The 15,848-nt window shown below is 45.5% G+C and overlaps 1 protein-coding gene across 2 annotated transcripts in view; it reads right to left on the reverse strand.

Moving 5' to 3' along the window:
- Positions 1-1,366: 1,366 nt before the first annotated feature.
- GSK3B (glycogen synthase kinase 3 beta) overlaps positions 1,367-15,848 on the reverse strand; it is a 149,808-nt gene continuing 135,326 nt past the window's right edge. For both annotated transcript variants that reach the window (XM_058822208.1, XM_058822217.1), the window contains 2 exons: positions 14,085-14,183; positions 1,367-7,117 (listed from right to left, as the gene is read on the reverse strand). In XM_058822208.1, the coding sequence (XP_058678191.1) occupies positions 7,050-7,117; positions 14,085-14,183 (167 nt within the window). In that variant the 3' untranslated portion in view covers positions 1,367-7,049. The remainder of the gene's footprint in view (positions 7,118-14,084; positions 14,184-15,848) is intronic.

The raw sequence follows: 15,848 nt of genomic DNA on the forward strand, positions 1-15,848 counted from the left end.
TTTTCTCTTGGATTAGCATTTTAAATCATCCCAAAGCGTTGGTGACCGACAGCTAAGTGGATTTGACCCTGGTTCGCAGATGGGTCTCAAAAAGTGTTTTCCCACAGAGTGACAGAATGATGTTCCCTGGAAGGTTGTGCAAGGACTGGCTCTTGATACTAAGGTGCTACGTGTTTTAGAAGGGTGGTTGGAATATAAACACAATATGAAACTGCAACAATCCCACTGGCAATGCTTGCAGGAGTTACAATGGGAGGGCAAGCTCGATAAACTGGACAGCTGCAGCCTCCGTGCAGGAGAGTGAATGCAATCCTCAGGTAAGGAGACAGACAGACAGACAGCAGCTACCAGATGCTCTCCAGTGCCTTCACTGACATGGGGGAGAGCACTGTGGGGAACCACTGCCTGCTTTTGGTACTACAGCTTAAGGAGGGTGTTCAAAACAACTGCAGAGGAGATCAAATTGGAAACATCACAAAGATATGAAGGAGTTGAAGATCCCCTTCCAGTCAGCTTAGCAAGAAGTTATGAGGTGCTTGAGTTCTGTTCATTTGGCTCTGACATTCAGAAGTGAGACCTGAGACTGCAGCTGAGAGTTCCCATGCAAAGACAACACATAAAGAGAGCCCACAACTTGCATTCCAGATGAGGGAGGGTCAGAAGAGGCAGGAGGTCCCAGTGCATGCCCAGCCAGAGAAGTGCCCAAGGATGACTGACCACCACCCCAAATCATCAGGGATTGTGATGAGCTCCCACCAGAGGCAAGCTTTAAACAGATAAACTCACTCAGAGAGGCACTGTAATTTCAGCAGCAATGTGTTTGCAGGTGCAAGTGGCCACCATCAGACTGGCTGAGGAGAGCAGTCCTGGTCTCAGCACAAGGTGGATGCATCCAGAATCCTGGTGACCTTGTGGGACAGAGTAAGTGAAGGGACCCTCTACTCACAGTGCTGCTTGTGGACAGCCAGGCTGTGGGTGGCTGCCTGGCCCTCTCACCCCAGTGCCTGCACAACCCAAACCCCGATCCCACTCAGGGAGCCAGGGAATGCCAGCACCTGCTCCGAGGGGCCCAGCTCCAGCACCCAGGGGGGCCAGAGCAGCTCCCAGACACACATTTGGCAATCAGGAGAGGATCAAGGGCATCCTGACTCAGCACTCACAGTGTGGACCAGCAAGGGCCCCTTCCTACCCTGCTCCCACTTGTCCTGGAGGGCCTCTGGAGTAGATGCTCTGGCCCGGAGCCCAGCAGAGGTTTCATGGGAACACCCGCGGCTCGTGGCACACAAACAAAGCAAGAGGAGTCTCTTTGCAATATAAATTTGTTTTTATTGAAGCAGCAGTCACATGACCTCGCATCTAGCCTTTAGGATAGCGACAGAATGGATTCGGCCAGGTCAGCCAGCCCAAAAAAGGATTTTTATTTTTTTTTTCTTTTTTCTTTTTGCGCTAATAGACATGTCATGTTTAATACATACATTATCCAGTACCGGAAACCCAACTCAGAGATAGCTATGTGCTGATTTGCTGGAGGAACGGTCCACTGGACGTGGTCTCGACAAACTTTACAGATCACCACCAAATAACATTACTAATGGGATCCAATGATTTAAAAAAACAACCCAAACAACCATGAGTGCAGGATTCAAAGCCAGCAGTTTACACAGGTTCTTAAGTTTGCATCTATAGGTGGACGGTAAAGGAAGATTGGTTGGTTTCAATTTGAAATATTTATGTCCCAGGGTTCCTCTCTCCATCAAATCAAACGGTATCATAGACAAGCTGGCATCTCTTTAAAAATAGCATGGAATAACACAGCTCATTTAAGAAAACATGCTCATTTCTTGAGGTTTTTCTTTATTATTACAAAGATTCACGTCCACCTATTCTCGCAGAGTGGAAAGAGGCATGAGGGTGAGGAACAAGGGTCAGAGAAGGGAGAGAGGAGGAGGGAAGAACAGGGCAATTTTTTGAAATAAAGACCACACACTTGGTATTTTTTAAATTTCATTTCCAGGCTAACCTACTTTTTATTTAATGCAAATTACAGTACCAGTTAACTATTTCCGAACCGAGTCACACAGAACAAAACGTATTTACAAGGGGAATGGGGCGGGGGAAATAATAAAACATTAAGCATACTTTCCACAAAAAAAGTTTATATTTAAAATGAAAAAAAAATCAGTCACAGAGGCATTCAAGTAGTAATAATGTTATACAGGTTTTGCTTTTCCTTTAAATCAAGACAGATTTGCACAAGTGTATGCAATAGTTTGTATACAACCCACAGTCCTTAATATATATATATTTAGATTTCTGTTTTTAAGATGGAAGTGGTCACGCTAATTGGTGTGTACAGGCCCAAGTGATCCATCAGCAACACATTAATGAACGCAAATTTTACAGGCAAGCAAATTATATATATATAAATATATTTTATATATATATATTAAAAATAAATTGAGAAAGACCAACACAAGGAAGCTACTTTTCTCGAGCTAACCCCTTAGGTACTGTTTTCCTTTCCTGTCGTTTTGCCATTATTGCAGTGTTGCAAAACGAAGCCAACTACGACCAGAACCGGCCGAGAGCCCCGTGGAAATCAGCTGCCACCCCAGGGGTACCGGCTGGCAGTCTCTGGAAGGCAGAGCCCGGACCGAATACCCTACTGTGCTTTTCCTCATCGGCTTTTCCTTTTGCTCCGCGGTGGCTGAGGTTCCTAGTACAGGAGTACGAGTCTGACAGGCTGCTTGACTTCTGCTTTTCCAAGTACTGAAAACTGGGGGGGGAATTTTAGGTTGCAAGTCGCAGGCACCTGCCATTATTTTAGGTAAAGCTTGGCTTCAAAATAAGGGGACAGAGTGTTCAGGGGTCTTCTACCAGTCAATTTTCTTTTTTCAGGTAATTTTTTTCTTTTTCCCTAGCAAGGTAGATAAGTTTAATAGTAAAGAACACCAGTGTCTTGATGGAGCGTCCATCAGGGGAGACAGACTGCATCCAGCCCGGCTCAGGGACCCACTACGGCAGGGCTGACGTAAAGGACACATCAAGACCACACTGGGTTAAAAAAGAAGCCCAAAAGAGTGTAAAAGAAGAGAGGGACAGCTCTGAGCAGACTGTCACCAACAGCTTGGCATCACTGACCTTCGTGTCACCAGAAAGAAAGTGCAGCCTCTGCTTCACTGGAATGAACACGAGATGCTTCGAAATAAAACAGCAACCTTTGGTTTGGTAAAGAGTTACGTGTTTTCCCATTCAAGACAATCTTATGTGGAATACTAACAAGGTAGTAAAACACAAGCAAACTAGTTTTAGAAACAAGGCCTTCGTGCTGGGCACAAGAAATCAAGAGTCATGTTAAACTTATCTCAAGAAAACAAAAGTGACGTGGGGAAGGATGTGGGGGAAAAACAGGGAGAAGAAAGGGAACAGAAAGTCCTTCCGGCAGAAAGAACCACCGCAGCAATCTCCTACAGCGATGCCCAAATGCCAAATGGCTCCGAGCGCAGCAGCCCTGCAGGATGTGGGCATTTCCCTCCCTGGGGGCCCTTTCCACTCGCCGCTGCCCCCGGCACAGCCGCAGGGAGGGTGGGAAGGCTGAGCTTCCTGGAAGCTGCTGCTGCTGCCCAGATGCTCCTGGGTGCAGGGTTGAGGGGAGAGACACGCAAAATCTAAATGGGCTGCTAGGGCAAGGGTCCGAATGAAACCAGCTGCTGCTAGTGGGAGGAGGAGGGCAGGGTGGGCACCTTGGAGACTCCCAGAACAATGCCATGGCTCCAATGAAGAGAATGACAATGGAGACTGTTTCTTTTCGTTCCGCTACCAATCAGGGTATCACCAAAACCTTACAGCACTCAAAGAGTTAGAAAGCGGGGTGGGGAGGGGGGAGCAAAGATGTGGGTTTGGGGTGGGAGACATTGTTAATAAAGGAGGAGAAAAAAATAAAAGGGAAATAAAATTCAAAAAATCATGGAAGCGAAGGCACTCCAAACTATATAGATACACTATACATCGCTAGAGTTATTGTTACAATAATACAGGCCGGTACCTACTGTACAGAGTTAAAACTATATGGCTTTAAAAAGCTCGTCTACATTTTGTCTGATTATTAAACAGAATCACTGCCCTGAACGGTAACTTTTTGCTCATTAATAACAGTTCCTGGGTCCACATATTTACATACAAAACAATAAAACTCAAAATTCAAAAACAACCAAAATAATAATGTACAAGCTTGAATTTGGTGAGGAGCTTTGTTTTTTGTTGTTATTTTTATGTGTTTTTTTTTTTCTTTTTTTTTCTTATTTACAAAAAAAGGTTGTTCAAAGACCTGGATCTAACTTGTATAAAAGAGTGTGTGATCCTGCTATGATCCTTGAAAACAGAAATAAAACCAGAGGGGCACCCCTGACCCTCCCCCCAGCCTAACACACACACGAGACACACACAGACGCCGGCACAGCCACAAAACCAGAGAGAAACGCTCTGACTCCCCTCCGCCAGTCCTTAACAAAAAAATGAAAAAGAAAAGCCACATGTCCTGGCACAAGCAGCATTTTTCTTTGATATATTTTTATTACTTTTTTTTTTAAAGACTCTGTAATTTACTGCCTCCAAATAACAGCACCTGTGGCCAATGCTTCAGCAGTCTTGTCTATACAGCAGATCCATACCCTGCCACTGTCCTACTTTTTGAGTCTCCTGCATGAATTTGGATCACTGGGTCAACCAAGCCCCTTCACTTACCTTTCAGGACACTGACTAGCCGAGCGCACGTGTTAAGACGCTCTTCAGCCCTTATCTATTAAGTTGCAGGTAGGGATTTGGAAAGCCTTGTTTCTCAACGTGGGTGTGCTTTCCTTTGCAGCCAGCCAGAATGCAAAAAAGCTTTTAAAACCTTTTTTTTGTGTGTGTGCCCAACAGCAAATCGCCGAGGGGTATAACTTGAGGGTTTATCGGTTTCACCGTAGGTGGTCACTCACCTCTTCAATCAGCTCCTGCGTCCCCAAACCCACCGCGTGCCAGGCAGGAGGGAGAGGGCAGAGCTTTTAACAGTTTCGGGGCTGCTAAGAGACAGTTTCCAAAAAATCCCACGTCAACAGCATAAAAGGTACAAGAAGAAACACACCGAGCTCGTGACCAAGCCCCTGCCGCCCCTGCGGCGGCCGAGCTTCCAAAGCCGCTACTGCCAGTTCCCCCCGGGCCACACGAGGTTCCGCGTGCTCCCAAAAAGCAACTGCTTGCCTTAGAGATCCGCAGCTCGAGGGACAGCTCGGTAAGCACCAAAGGCGACTACAGTTTCTCTGAAGAAGGATAAGGCTGGAGCGGACACCCACCGCAAGCCTAGCACAAGATCAGGTCTCCCAAAGTCTCGATTCCGCGCCGGGGCTGCGTCCGGCCGCTCACCTGACCCTTTCGCAAGGAATATTGCTTTGACTTCAGGAAGAGAGACGTGGATGCTCGCACCGCACGCCGTCGCAGGGAGGAAACCTGGACCCTGAACTGATGGACTAGAACAAGCATTCACCTCACGCTTCAGTCAGACTGATTCGAGATCGTCGACAAAATAAAAAAAGCAGTATTGTATCTATGTATACATGTATATATTTATATAATATATATACACACACACTCATATAGAGCCAGCTTTCCTACAAGTCAGCAGGTACAAATTACCATCAAGAGCATTCGGATGTGTATTTTTAATATTCTACCAATGTAAAAACATAATGGCAACGTGGCAACACACATCAATAAATAGAGATCAAAAAAAAAAAAAAAGAAAAAAGAAAAAGCAAGAGGTTAAAAAAGATGAAAATTAAATACAGATTCTACCTGTGGATTTAAAATCAGAACTATCGGAGAATGTGGCATCCTGCAAGTTAACACTGCAGTTAAAAAAAAAAGTATTACAAAATAAACCAGTAGCCTGTTACAGTTCACATTATAAACCCTGGTGTCCTTTTCCTGTATACACCTTAGGAAAGGGAAGCCTGTTCAAATCAAGAGCCAACGAGGGGTGGGGAGAGAAAAAACCCAACCAAACACACTTTCACAGTGGCCACTTCCCAAAAAGTCCCTTAACATCCATCCACCAGCTGGGCCCCTGCCCCTGCCAAGGATTTTGTTCGTCCGCTCTTCTCTGCTGAAGCTGGGAGCCGGCCCGAGGCACGGAAAGCAGGAGCTCCGGCTGGGCAGAGGGGACGCCTCGGCAGAGCCGACCGCTGCCCTCCGTGCATGTGTGTGTATTATATTATATATCACCCACTTGGGCAAGACTTTCCCACATGAAGCTGCAGATTTCCTCATCACTAGCACTGATTTTTAAATGAAAGGCTTCCGCTAGCGGTTCAAGCCTTAGACACATGGCAAACCCTCCCCCCCACCCCATGGCAACCTATTTTCCTACCATGTCGCTCGCTCCCTGTGCCGAGCCAGGGCAGTTCTTCAGAAAACCTGGGATATGGATTTGCTGACAAGAAACGCTGAGCTCTGTTGAATGACCCCTGCTAAGCTCCCGACCAAATTCAAGCTGTGCACTACATCAAAGTCCGAAACTCCACTTAAAAAGAAAATAAAAAAAGAGGGTAAAAAAAAAAAAGAAGAACTTCAGCAGAGAATGAGGTTTGGGATTTGTTTGTTTAGTACTTTTCCTTCTTTCTGTTGTGGGAGGGGGATATGAGGCAAGAGTCCTGGTTCTGAAGTACACAACAGCAAACTTCCAACATGAAGAGATTGTCGAGGGGAGACATTGGTGTGTTGTATTGCTCCGCTTTCCCTCCTCCCCCCACCTAGTCCCCTGCCCCGGACACCCTGCAGAGTGAGAATACAATGAAACTGGTTTGTATTTATAGATATTTTACAAGGTTAAATAAGAACAACAATAATAATAATAAAAAATTGAACACTAAAATGAACAGGTTGGTTGGTTTGTTGTTTTGTTGGATTTTTTTTTCCTCTTTTTAATTTTCTTTCCAAATGTGACCAGTGTTGCTGAGCAAGACTCAAATTACTGGTGATTTTTCCTGTGCAGCTGGCTGCTTGGTACTGGTTCAGGTGGAGTTGGAGGCTGATGCTGTAGCTACACTATTGGTCTGAACTCGTTCTCCTGCGTTAACATCTGCAAACAACAGACAACAAGGGGAGAGAGAGAAAAAACAACCAGCATTACCTCCAGAGACACATTGGAAACAACAGCTATGACATTCTGCACAAGGGGAAACCCACAGCTCCCACCAAGGTGGTGTTTGCTTAGGATGACTGCCCTGACTTCAGAACATGCAGATGGAACAATGCAATCTGGGGAAAGATGGAAGATGGTCTTTAAGCAGGGAAAAAGCAACCTGGAGGGTTGAGGGCTGCAGGCTGGGCTCCAGCCAGTTCTGCAGTTTGTAACACTGGCTGTGCAGTGCAAAGTCACCCGTGTTACATCCCACAGCTGCAGGACAAAGCACACTGGCATTGCTAAAGCCAACACCGGTGTCTGTGGTCACTATGAGGTTTCACATTGGTGAATGTGAAAGTTTCACATTGTTAGTTAGTCCTTCTTATAATAAGTCTGCCTGTTAGTTGTGTGAATGAGCACAGATGAGGAATGTGACAAGCCTGCTCTCCTGGCAGAAACAGCTGGTGTGCCAATGTGCAATACATGCACTTGTTGCCTGAGAAAGTCTTTCAAGTCTGCTGCAGTTGCTCAACCCAAGTTGGATCTGCCACCCTCTGAACTGCTGAAGCAGATTAACATCAAGGCCTGAAGCCAGTAATGAGGTTTATGCAAGCACATGATATGTTAGAGGATTGGATCTCTGCAGTAAATGCCTCCAACACCTTCTCAGGGAGGGACAGTGCTTCACAGAGAGACAGGTCATAGGATCAAGGGCACGTGTCAAAGGACATTTCAAGAAAATGCAGGGTTTGCAAAGAAATACCAAAAAGAAATTAATTGTAACTGTGTTTCCATAGGCTGAATGCATCAGGTATTTCCTCTAAAAAATATATTCTTAGTATTAGAAGAATAGGTAGGGGAAAAAAATGCACCAATTTCACTTGGAACCATTCTGTACAGTATCTAATTAGCCAAGTCAGAAAGACTGTAAGATACTTATAGATAAGTGGGTAACCACCTAAATGTGTAAAATACAGATGAGAAAGAGGTATTAAATGAGGTTTTCTCCAAGAGACTAAGATTAACTGCAAAGCTATTGATACTGCAGCAGCAAAGAACATCAGAAAGACTTATTATCTTGGTACAGAAGAGGGCAGACTGGGCAAACCATGTATTTGAAAAGACACATGGAAAGGGTTTCTAAAAAGAAAGAACAGTTTGGGTGACCTCAGCCTGAAGGGCTGTGTGTCTAGCAGGAATACCAGACATAGCAAAACACACCGGTGGGTGCTGGGTGTGCAGTAACATTTCTCCATCACAGACGAGCTGGGCAATGCTCTGCAGTCACCTGTGAGCAAATCCTCCTCTTCAGCCACACTTACCTGACCACAGCCACGAACAAAGGCAAGGAACTGAAGCATGGACTGCTTTGGGTTGGAAGGGACCTTAAAGAACATCCAGTTCCAACTTCCTGGCCAAGGCCAGGGACACCTCCCACTAGAGCAGGTTTCCCAAAGTCCCAAGCATCCTGGCCTTGAACAGTTCCAGGGGCAGCCATAGCTTTTCTGAGCAACCTGTGCCAGTGCCTCACCAGTCTCACATTAAAAAAATTCTTCCTAATCTAAACCTACTCTGTTTCAGTGTGAACCCATTTCCCCTTGTCCTAACACTTCATGCCCTTGTAAAAAGACCTTTTTTGGCTCTCTTGTAGGCCCCCTTTAGGTCCTGGAAGTTTGCTATATGGTTTTCCCAGAGCCTTCTCTTCTCTGGGCTGAACAGTCACAACTCTCTCAAGAGAGAGGTGCTCCAGACCCTGATGATCTCATCACCTTCCTCTGGACTTGCTCCAGCAGGGTCCCATCCTTATGCTGGTGGCCAGAGAGCCGGGCACAGCCCTTCAGGTGGGTGTCACAGACCACAGTTGAGGGGCAGAATCACCTCTCCTGACCTGCTGCCCAAGCTGCTTTTGATGCAGCCTGGGATACATCTGGCTTTCTGGGCTAGAAGTGCATGTTGTCAACTCATGTCCAACCTCTCATCAACCAACACCTCCAAATCCTCCTCCTCACAGCTGCTCTCAATCCATTCCTTGCCTGGCCTGTGTTTGTGCCTGGGGTGCCCTGACCCAGAGGCAGGTCTTGGTCCTGTTGAACTCTGAGAGTTTCACACAGGGCCCCCCCACCCCAAGCCTTCCAAGGTCCCTCTGGATGACATCCCTTCCCCTCCAGTCTGCCAACAGGCCAGCCAGAAATGGGCAGCACTTGCTGAGTCACAAATTTAAGTAACATCGACAACAGCGACAAAAATAGGAAATCAAACAATCAGCAGCATCCAGAAACACAACTGACAAGTGGGAAGAGAGGGTGATGCCTATTTGAAAAGGAAATGCTGCAAGGAATGTGTGGGAAGAAAGACAAATCGTTCTGTGGGCAGAAGATGCCAGATGACTGCCCTGGGAGTTTTTGATTCCCTTTCATCTCACCCCAAATTAACTGCATCCCCTCCTTTACAAAGGAATGACCACCATGACAAAAAGCAAGCTCATGCAGTTAAAGCACCAAGGCAGCATCCTGACAGTACCAGTGTTACGTGGGAAGCTGGTCTTGCAGGAGAGAGACGCCCTCCTACGTGGAGAATTTTCCTGAAGGAGCAATTCCCAAATTCCACATGCATGCAGACCAAAAATGACCACAGAAAACAGATGTGACCCAGCTAGCCAGATAAAAGTTTCTACACTTTAAACTCTCACTATGCCTGTTCTAGATTAATTTTCAAGTCTGGATAAACTGCAGGTAATGCAACATCTGCTGGCAGTGCCTGATGCGAGCAGTCCAGCTGGAGTCTGGACTGTTGGCAGAGGATTTCTCTGTATGTCTACAAAAAGTGCTTGTATTTCATTTGCTGAAATGAAACATGTCTTTTGATCTCAATTTCCTGAAGACAGTAGAGGCTGAAATTTTTATCATTGCATTGCTACTACATAGAGATAAAAAAAAAGAGGAGGGGATGGAGCTATTTCATGTAACATATGCTCCTTTTCTGTCATTGCTGTAACAGGGGAGTTCCTGAGAAATATATATGCCACATGTTAAAATAAATCAGGTGATGCAGGCCAGGAAGATTTTCTTGGGGCTTCTTACAACAATATATACTTGTATACAGAAGTCCCCCCAGGCTGAGACAGAATGCAGAACAAGCTCAAGGCTGCCCTGGCTCCTAGCCTGCAAGAAAATGCAGTATTTTAATATTTCAGCTCATTTGTTGACTCTGCTTCAACAGGGCATGAGGAACAAAGGGGGGCTTACTCCAGCATTGCTTTGCTGAAGCACCAGAAAAAAAGCACAACTGGAGTATGAGGTTCTCTGGAAATTCATTTCTCACCATGAAAAATCTGCATTTGGGCCTAAGAGAAGGAAATCTAGGCTCTCAGCAACGCTGACAAAGGACAGCAAAGCCCTGCTAGGGAGCACAGCTAGGAGCTGGCACGCAGCTTTGTGACACAGGACAGACGAGTGCCCAGCTCCAGGTCAGGGCAGCTTCTTTGTCCGGGACCATTGCCTGACCCCTCTGCCTGTGCAGGCAAAGAAGTGTCATTAAGTGCTAGCTGCTTCCAAAAGTTCTTTCAAACAGAGGGCAAAAGCTTCTCTCATCATTATAAAGAACTTCTTCCAATTCAGTTTTTCCCTCTAAGGAGTGCCTCATCTTTCTTGGAAGGTACGTGACACTCCTTAAAAACCTCCTGAAAGGCAAAGACAGGGCTACAGTTCAGAGAGCGACAGAGACGCCAGCTCAGACTGAGAAAGCCCATTAGCACTGCTGACAGCATTAGCTGGGTGCATTTGTGATGCTGACAGCCTGTGCTGCTCATCTGCAAAGATACAGAAACAAAGCCACCACCAGCCTGGGAATCCTCACAGGACAGCTGAAGAGACAAGTGGAAGGAGGAGGATAGCCTGGTTTTCATACTGGGCCTAACTATGGATGTAGAAGTCCAGACTGAGCAAACCTGGTAAAATGTGCAAGTTTTACTTCTCTAATAATGGATTCATCCCTGTTCTGAGCTTGTAGATCTCTGAGAGAATTGCTTGCCCATCTTCTCCTGGTTAAGGAATTCAAGTGTTTCAAAATTCCTTCAATGTGAATACCACAAATGCACGAAATCTTATTTCATGGAGCACTGTGGTGTTTTTCAACTACAAGACACTGGCAGGTAACACCAGCTCTAATCTGTTTTGTTGCTGAAAGTTCAGTCACACCATTGCATTTGGGATTACATGGGATCAACGCAGCAGGATGCCTAAGATGATGACCCCAGAATCCCTGCTGGCACAACTTCCCTGCAGATGGCAATTATGCTCTTCCCATCTTAATGCTGACTAAAGAGAGGTAGCTACTACTGCTGGCTAATCCAGAAGAAAAAGAGTCACACGAGCAGATATGCATTGCATTCAGCTTGGTCTGCAGGCTCCCCTCTCAGATGCTGTGGCTGCACAGTTATGAGAGCATCCTCTTCCTCCTCTAGCCATCCCTGGGAATACGACTGCACTGGCATTTTTCATCCATGGCCAGCATAATTCACAGAAAGCTAGCATGTCATTTCAAGCAGGGGCCAATAAATCTCATCTTTTTTTTCCCTGCACTTTGCTTTAGACATGCCACTATGTCAGAGTGCTTCTCATAAATGTTTAGGAGAATTTACTAATGCCAGAGCAGCAAGGCTACACACTCCCACTGCAAAGCCAGTTCCATTACTAGAGCAAGTACAGCTTTGCCTCAAGAGAAGAGGAAATTGACAACAAATGTGGCTTTTTAACAGTGCTTGCCAGAGAGAGGCACACGTTATGCACTAGTAATGCAAATTGCAGATATATTTGTTCTTCCCTTTATTGCTTTGAGAGCTACATTTTGCTGCATCATCGTCACTCAGAAAAGCAGTTTCTGAACCTGTACTGCTTGCTCACACAAACATTTTGCAGACAAGTTTCCAGGCCTATCAGGATGCCCTGGGTTAGGTGGGAGACTTGTTCCCACACTGCTTTAGCAGTTACTGAGGAACTTAACATTTATTGCTCTGGGAGGTGCCAGGGGGTAGAGAGAAAGATGGGACTCCTTGTATGAAAACCTCTTTGTAAGTGTGGCATCAGCATGCAAAGCAAAACAGAATAAAAGAACCTCAACAGGACCTAATCCTAAACATCATAACTCTGATGACATTCCCACCACCTGCTGTGAGAAACCCATGTCAGTAAGAAACAACCAACTGTAGAAAGCCAGAGCTGTGCAATACTAAACTTAATTTCACAATTTCTTTTCAATCAGTAAGGATATTATTTTTGGTTTTGAACCACAAATAGGAGGACATATCCCAACTCAGTGCAGTGCTTGCAAACAGAAGCTTTAAAAATGTTGACATCAATAATATGGGATGGGTTGGGGTTTTTTCGCTTTGCGTTTTTTTTTAATACTTCCCATTTAGGACTTGGATTAATGCATTTTCTCCCTATACAAGCCCTTGAAAAGGGCTGAGTGAAAGTTGAATGAAAACAGATTTCTTAACCCCATTAATTCCTCAAGACTTGGGTCTTGGTGGAGAGAACTCCTTAAAAGGCATGAAAGGGATATTAAGTGAAACAATATTTTTCAGAAAGGCTTAAAATAATTCTCCACATTTGTATTTTATACTTTTAAATCACTTTTACTACTTTCTGTTTTCTCACTTGTTGAGCAACAGATGCACATAAGAGGCAAACAGAGAACATGACTATTTGCAAAACACTGCCAAGTGTATGAAACAAACAGTAAATTTGAAAATAGCAGTTTTGCTTTCTCCTAAATTCAGAGTACATAAATGATACAAGTTGTGCCTTTAATCTAGTGCTACTGCAATTTCAGAGAGAAATCTCATCTTTCAAACCTGGCTGCATCTGTCCCAGAGTATCAAAATTCTCTCTGTACAGCACTGGCTGGACCAAGTGCATCTAATATCAGGTAACTGTCCAGCACATCAACCAGCAAATGCTTTCCCGCACATTTCAAGAGCAGCTTTTGAAGCAGGCCTTCTCCTCAGCTATCCTATGCTAAGGAAGTGTCCTGCACTGCAAAATGGCTTGTGGGCTGGGGCTGATGTGCAGGCAGGACATGTGCAAGCACACCTGTTTTGCAGCCTGTCTTTGGTTGCCCAAGCCCCAAGAAAGCCTCTGGTGTGCTGAATCAGGGCTGACTCAGAGGAAGAATGCCATGTACTGAATCACCTCTGCCACATCCTGCAGCACCTGGGAGTTTCTTTGGGAGTCTCCCAACTGGTATTACCACGTGTTAAAACTTTCACTGGAAACAGAATACAATATGGAGTGGCTAAAGGCCAACAGTGAGCTTTTAAAAGGTTTCTGACAGAAACCAGAGCGAGCAGGAGGCAACCAAAAAATTCACTCCGTGCTGGCCAAAACCCAAAAATATCTGCCTTGTGCCTGAAGATGACACAAGCCAACTCAGTAGGAAGCAACTGCAACTACAAAGGCAGTGAGGCAACGAGCACGCTGACTGAACTCCCTAACTAGACTTTCAGATGCCAATGCCCTTAGGGAAAAATCCTCCTCATCCACACTACATGGAGGCCACATGCTCTGAGCTAGCTGCTTCTTTTCTTTCTAGGCATCACAACTCATTCACCAACTCAGAGTTAATTTCAGGATGGCTCAGAGCACAGAAATTAGGTGCAAACCAATCACGAGAAGGACCAACAAATTACACAATCAAATGCAAGTTTGAGTGGCTTGGGTTGAGATTTGGGCTGGTGACCACAGCTAGCACACAAATGACCACCTACCATGACCAAGGTTCAGGTGATACTAAACCAATCCCTTCCTCCCAGTTCACTCTGTGGGCTGAGGTGGCTCGTGGGCCTCAGCAGAGGGAAGGTGCCTGGGCAGCAGGGGGGAGGATGAGGAGGGAGGGAGGGAGGCAGGCAGTTGCACGTTCTCACCTGAGGCCGCTGTAGCATTTGTAGGGGTTGAAGCAGCTGCTTGGTTCCGGGCATGAGCAGGGATGAGGACCGAAGCCAGAGATGGGTTACTTGACAGTTCTGGAGGGGAGGTGGAACAAACAGTTAGCTCATCATTCACAAAGTGCTCCACATGCAGGATCAGCTCCTAGGGTTTCCCCCTGTAACGGCACCTCAGGTCAAACATGTGCCCTTACAGCCCAAGGTCACGTTACATTTTCTTCTTTGCCAACCAGCGAGAGGAAACCACAGCAATATTTAGCGATGCAGTCTCCAGAGCAAGACTGCCAAAACTACAGAGAGTGGGGCACAGGAGTAATTTCCTAGAGAAAGACAGTGGCTTGGGAGTGAGCAAAGAACCAGCCAAGCCTGTACCTTGTCAATGGCCTGATAATGCTGTTTCCTTCTGAGCACTGGAGAAGGATCCCCTTCTTCACAAGCCCACCTGCAATCAGTCCCAGGGAGAAGGCTGATAACAGTGGTGCTGCTTTGGGCACTGGTTCAGCAAGCAAGCAGCTGCAACAGGTGCTCCAAGAGCTTCAGAGATTAGTTCTTTGGCTCACTCAAGCATCATTTTTTCTCAAGGACCCAGGAACCCAAGACCAATCTCTCACAGCAGTCTCCTTGAGCCAGGCCAAAAAGAGGTAACGTATCCTTTAAAAGGACAGGGAAAGGCAAAGGGAATTGGTCAGCTGGGCAATTTAAATGGAAAACAAAATGATGCAATCATTCTGTCTGAAGACATTAACCAGGGAAAAAATAGTCATGTCTTTTAGGCTCCAAATCTAATATAGCTTCAGTGTGTATCAGAATGAGAAATAGGCATCTTACAGCCACGACTGTGGGAGGATTAAGGGCAACACACTGCCAACAAATGACAATCTTCTGGCACCCTTTCAAGAGAATCTTGTGCTTACAGAAGGTGGGACTGAGCCGAGACAAGACAGGTCCTGTTTGTTTCAGAAACAGGAGTGACTGGCTGTCTCCTGAGAAAGCAACATCCGGTAAAAAGGATGTGAACAGTCACCTCACGGAAGGAGGCTGATGACTTTTGGAGCTCCAGGAGGTCATTTGGAGGAGAGCTGAGAACAGGAGAACAGACAGCTTTTTACGCAAGACCTCCAGATAGCACAGGCTGTACAGAAGCTGGGCCAAATCGTGGCATCAGTTCAGTAAGGCACTTTTGAAAAGTCTCAGATTATTTGGGCTCATTTTTAAGAGGTTATTGCTATTTTTTAATGCTAGCTTTAAACTCAGGGCCTACAGAGAGCAGTAGTCCACTTGATGATCTTTTTTTCTCTGCTGTTATTTAAGTTTCATTACTGCTGGGAGGGCAAGAGGCAGAAGACTCCCCTGATTACAAGCTTCTTATTACTACACATTTTAAGATGGTATTTCAGCACTTATGAATGCAAGCAGGTTGCTACACTACCTTCAACCTATCTACTCTATCTTGTAATACTCCATTCAGGTCTAAGCAGACCTAGCCAGTCCTTTTAGAAAGCCTCAGTAGTCACAGCACTTGTACAAATACAAAATCCTCAACTCATGCGGGAGTAATTCAGAATTCATATATTCATAATGTTACGAAGAATTTGTGAATCTCCATTTTAAATGGAAAAATAAACTGAAGAAACATGAATCCTTACATGTGAAAGTGCAACACCAGTTATAAATCTATACTTCAATACTATCTTGGGTATTAGCTGCTTTGTGCTAGAAAATGTCGCTCCCTTAGTATTTTTT

This window comes from Ammospiza caudacuta, chromosome 2 (genome assembly GCF_027887145.1).
Source record: "Ammospiza caudacuta isolate bAmmCau1 chromosome 2, bAmmCau1.pri, whole genome shotgun sequence".
In the NCBI taxonomy this organism is placed as follows: domain Eukaryota; kingdom Metazoa; phylum Chordata; class Aves; order Passeriformes; family Passerellidae; genus Ammospiza; species Ammospiza caudacuta.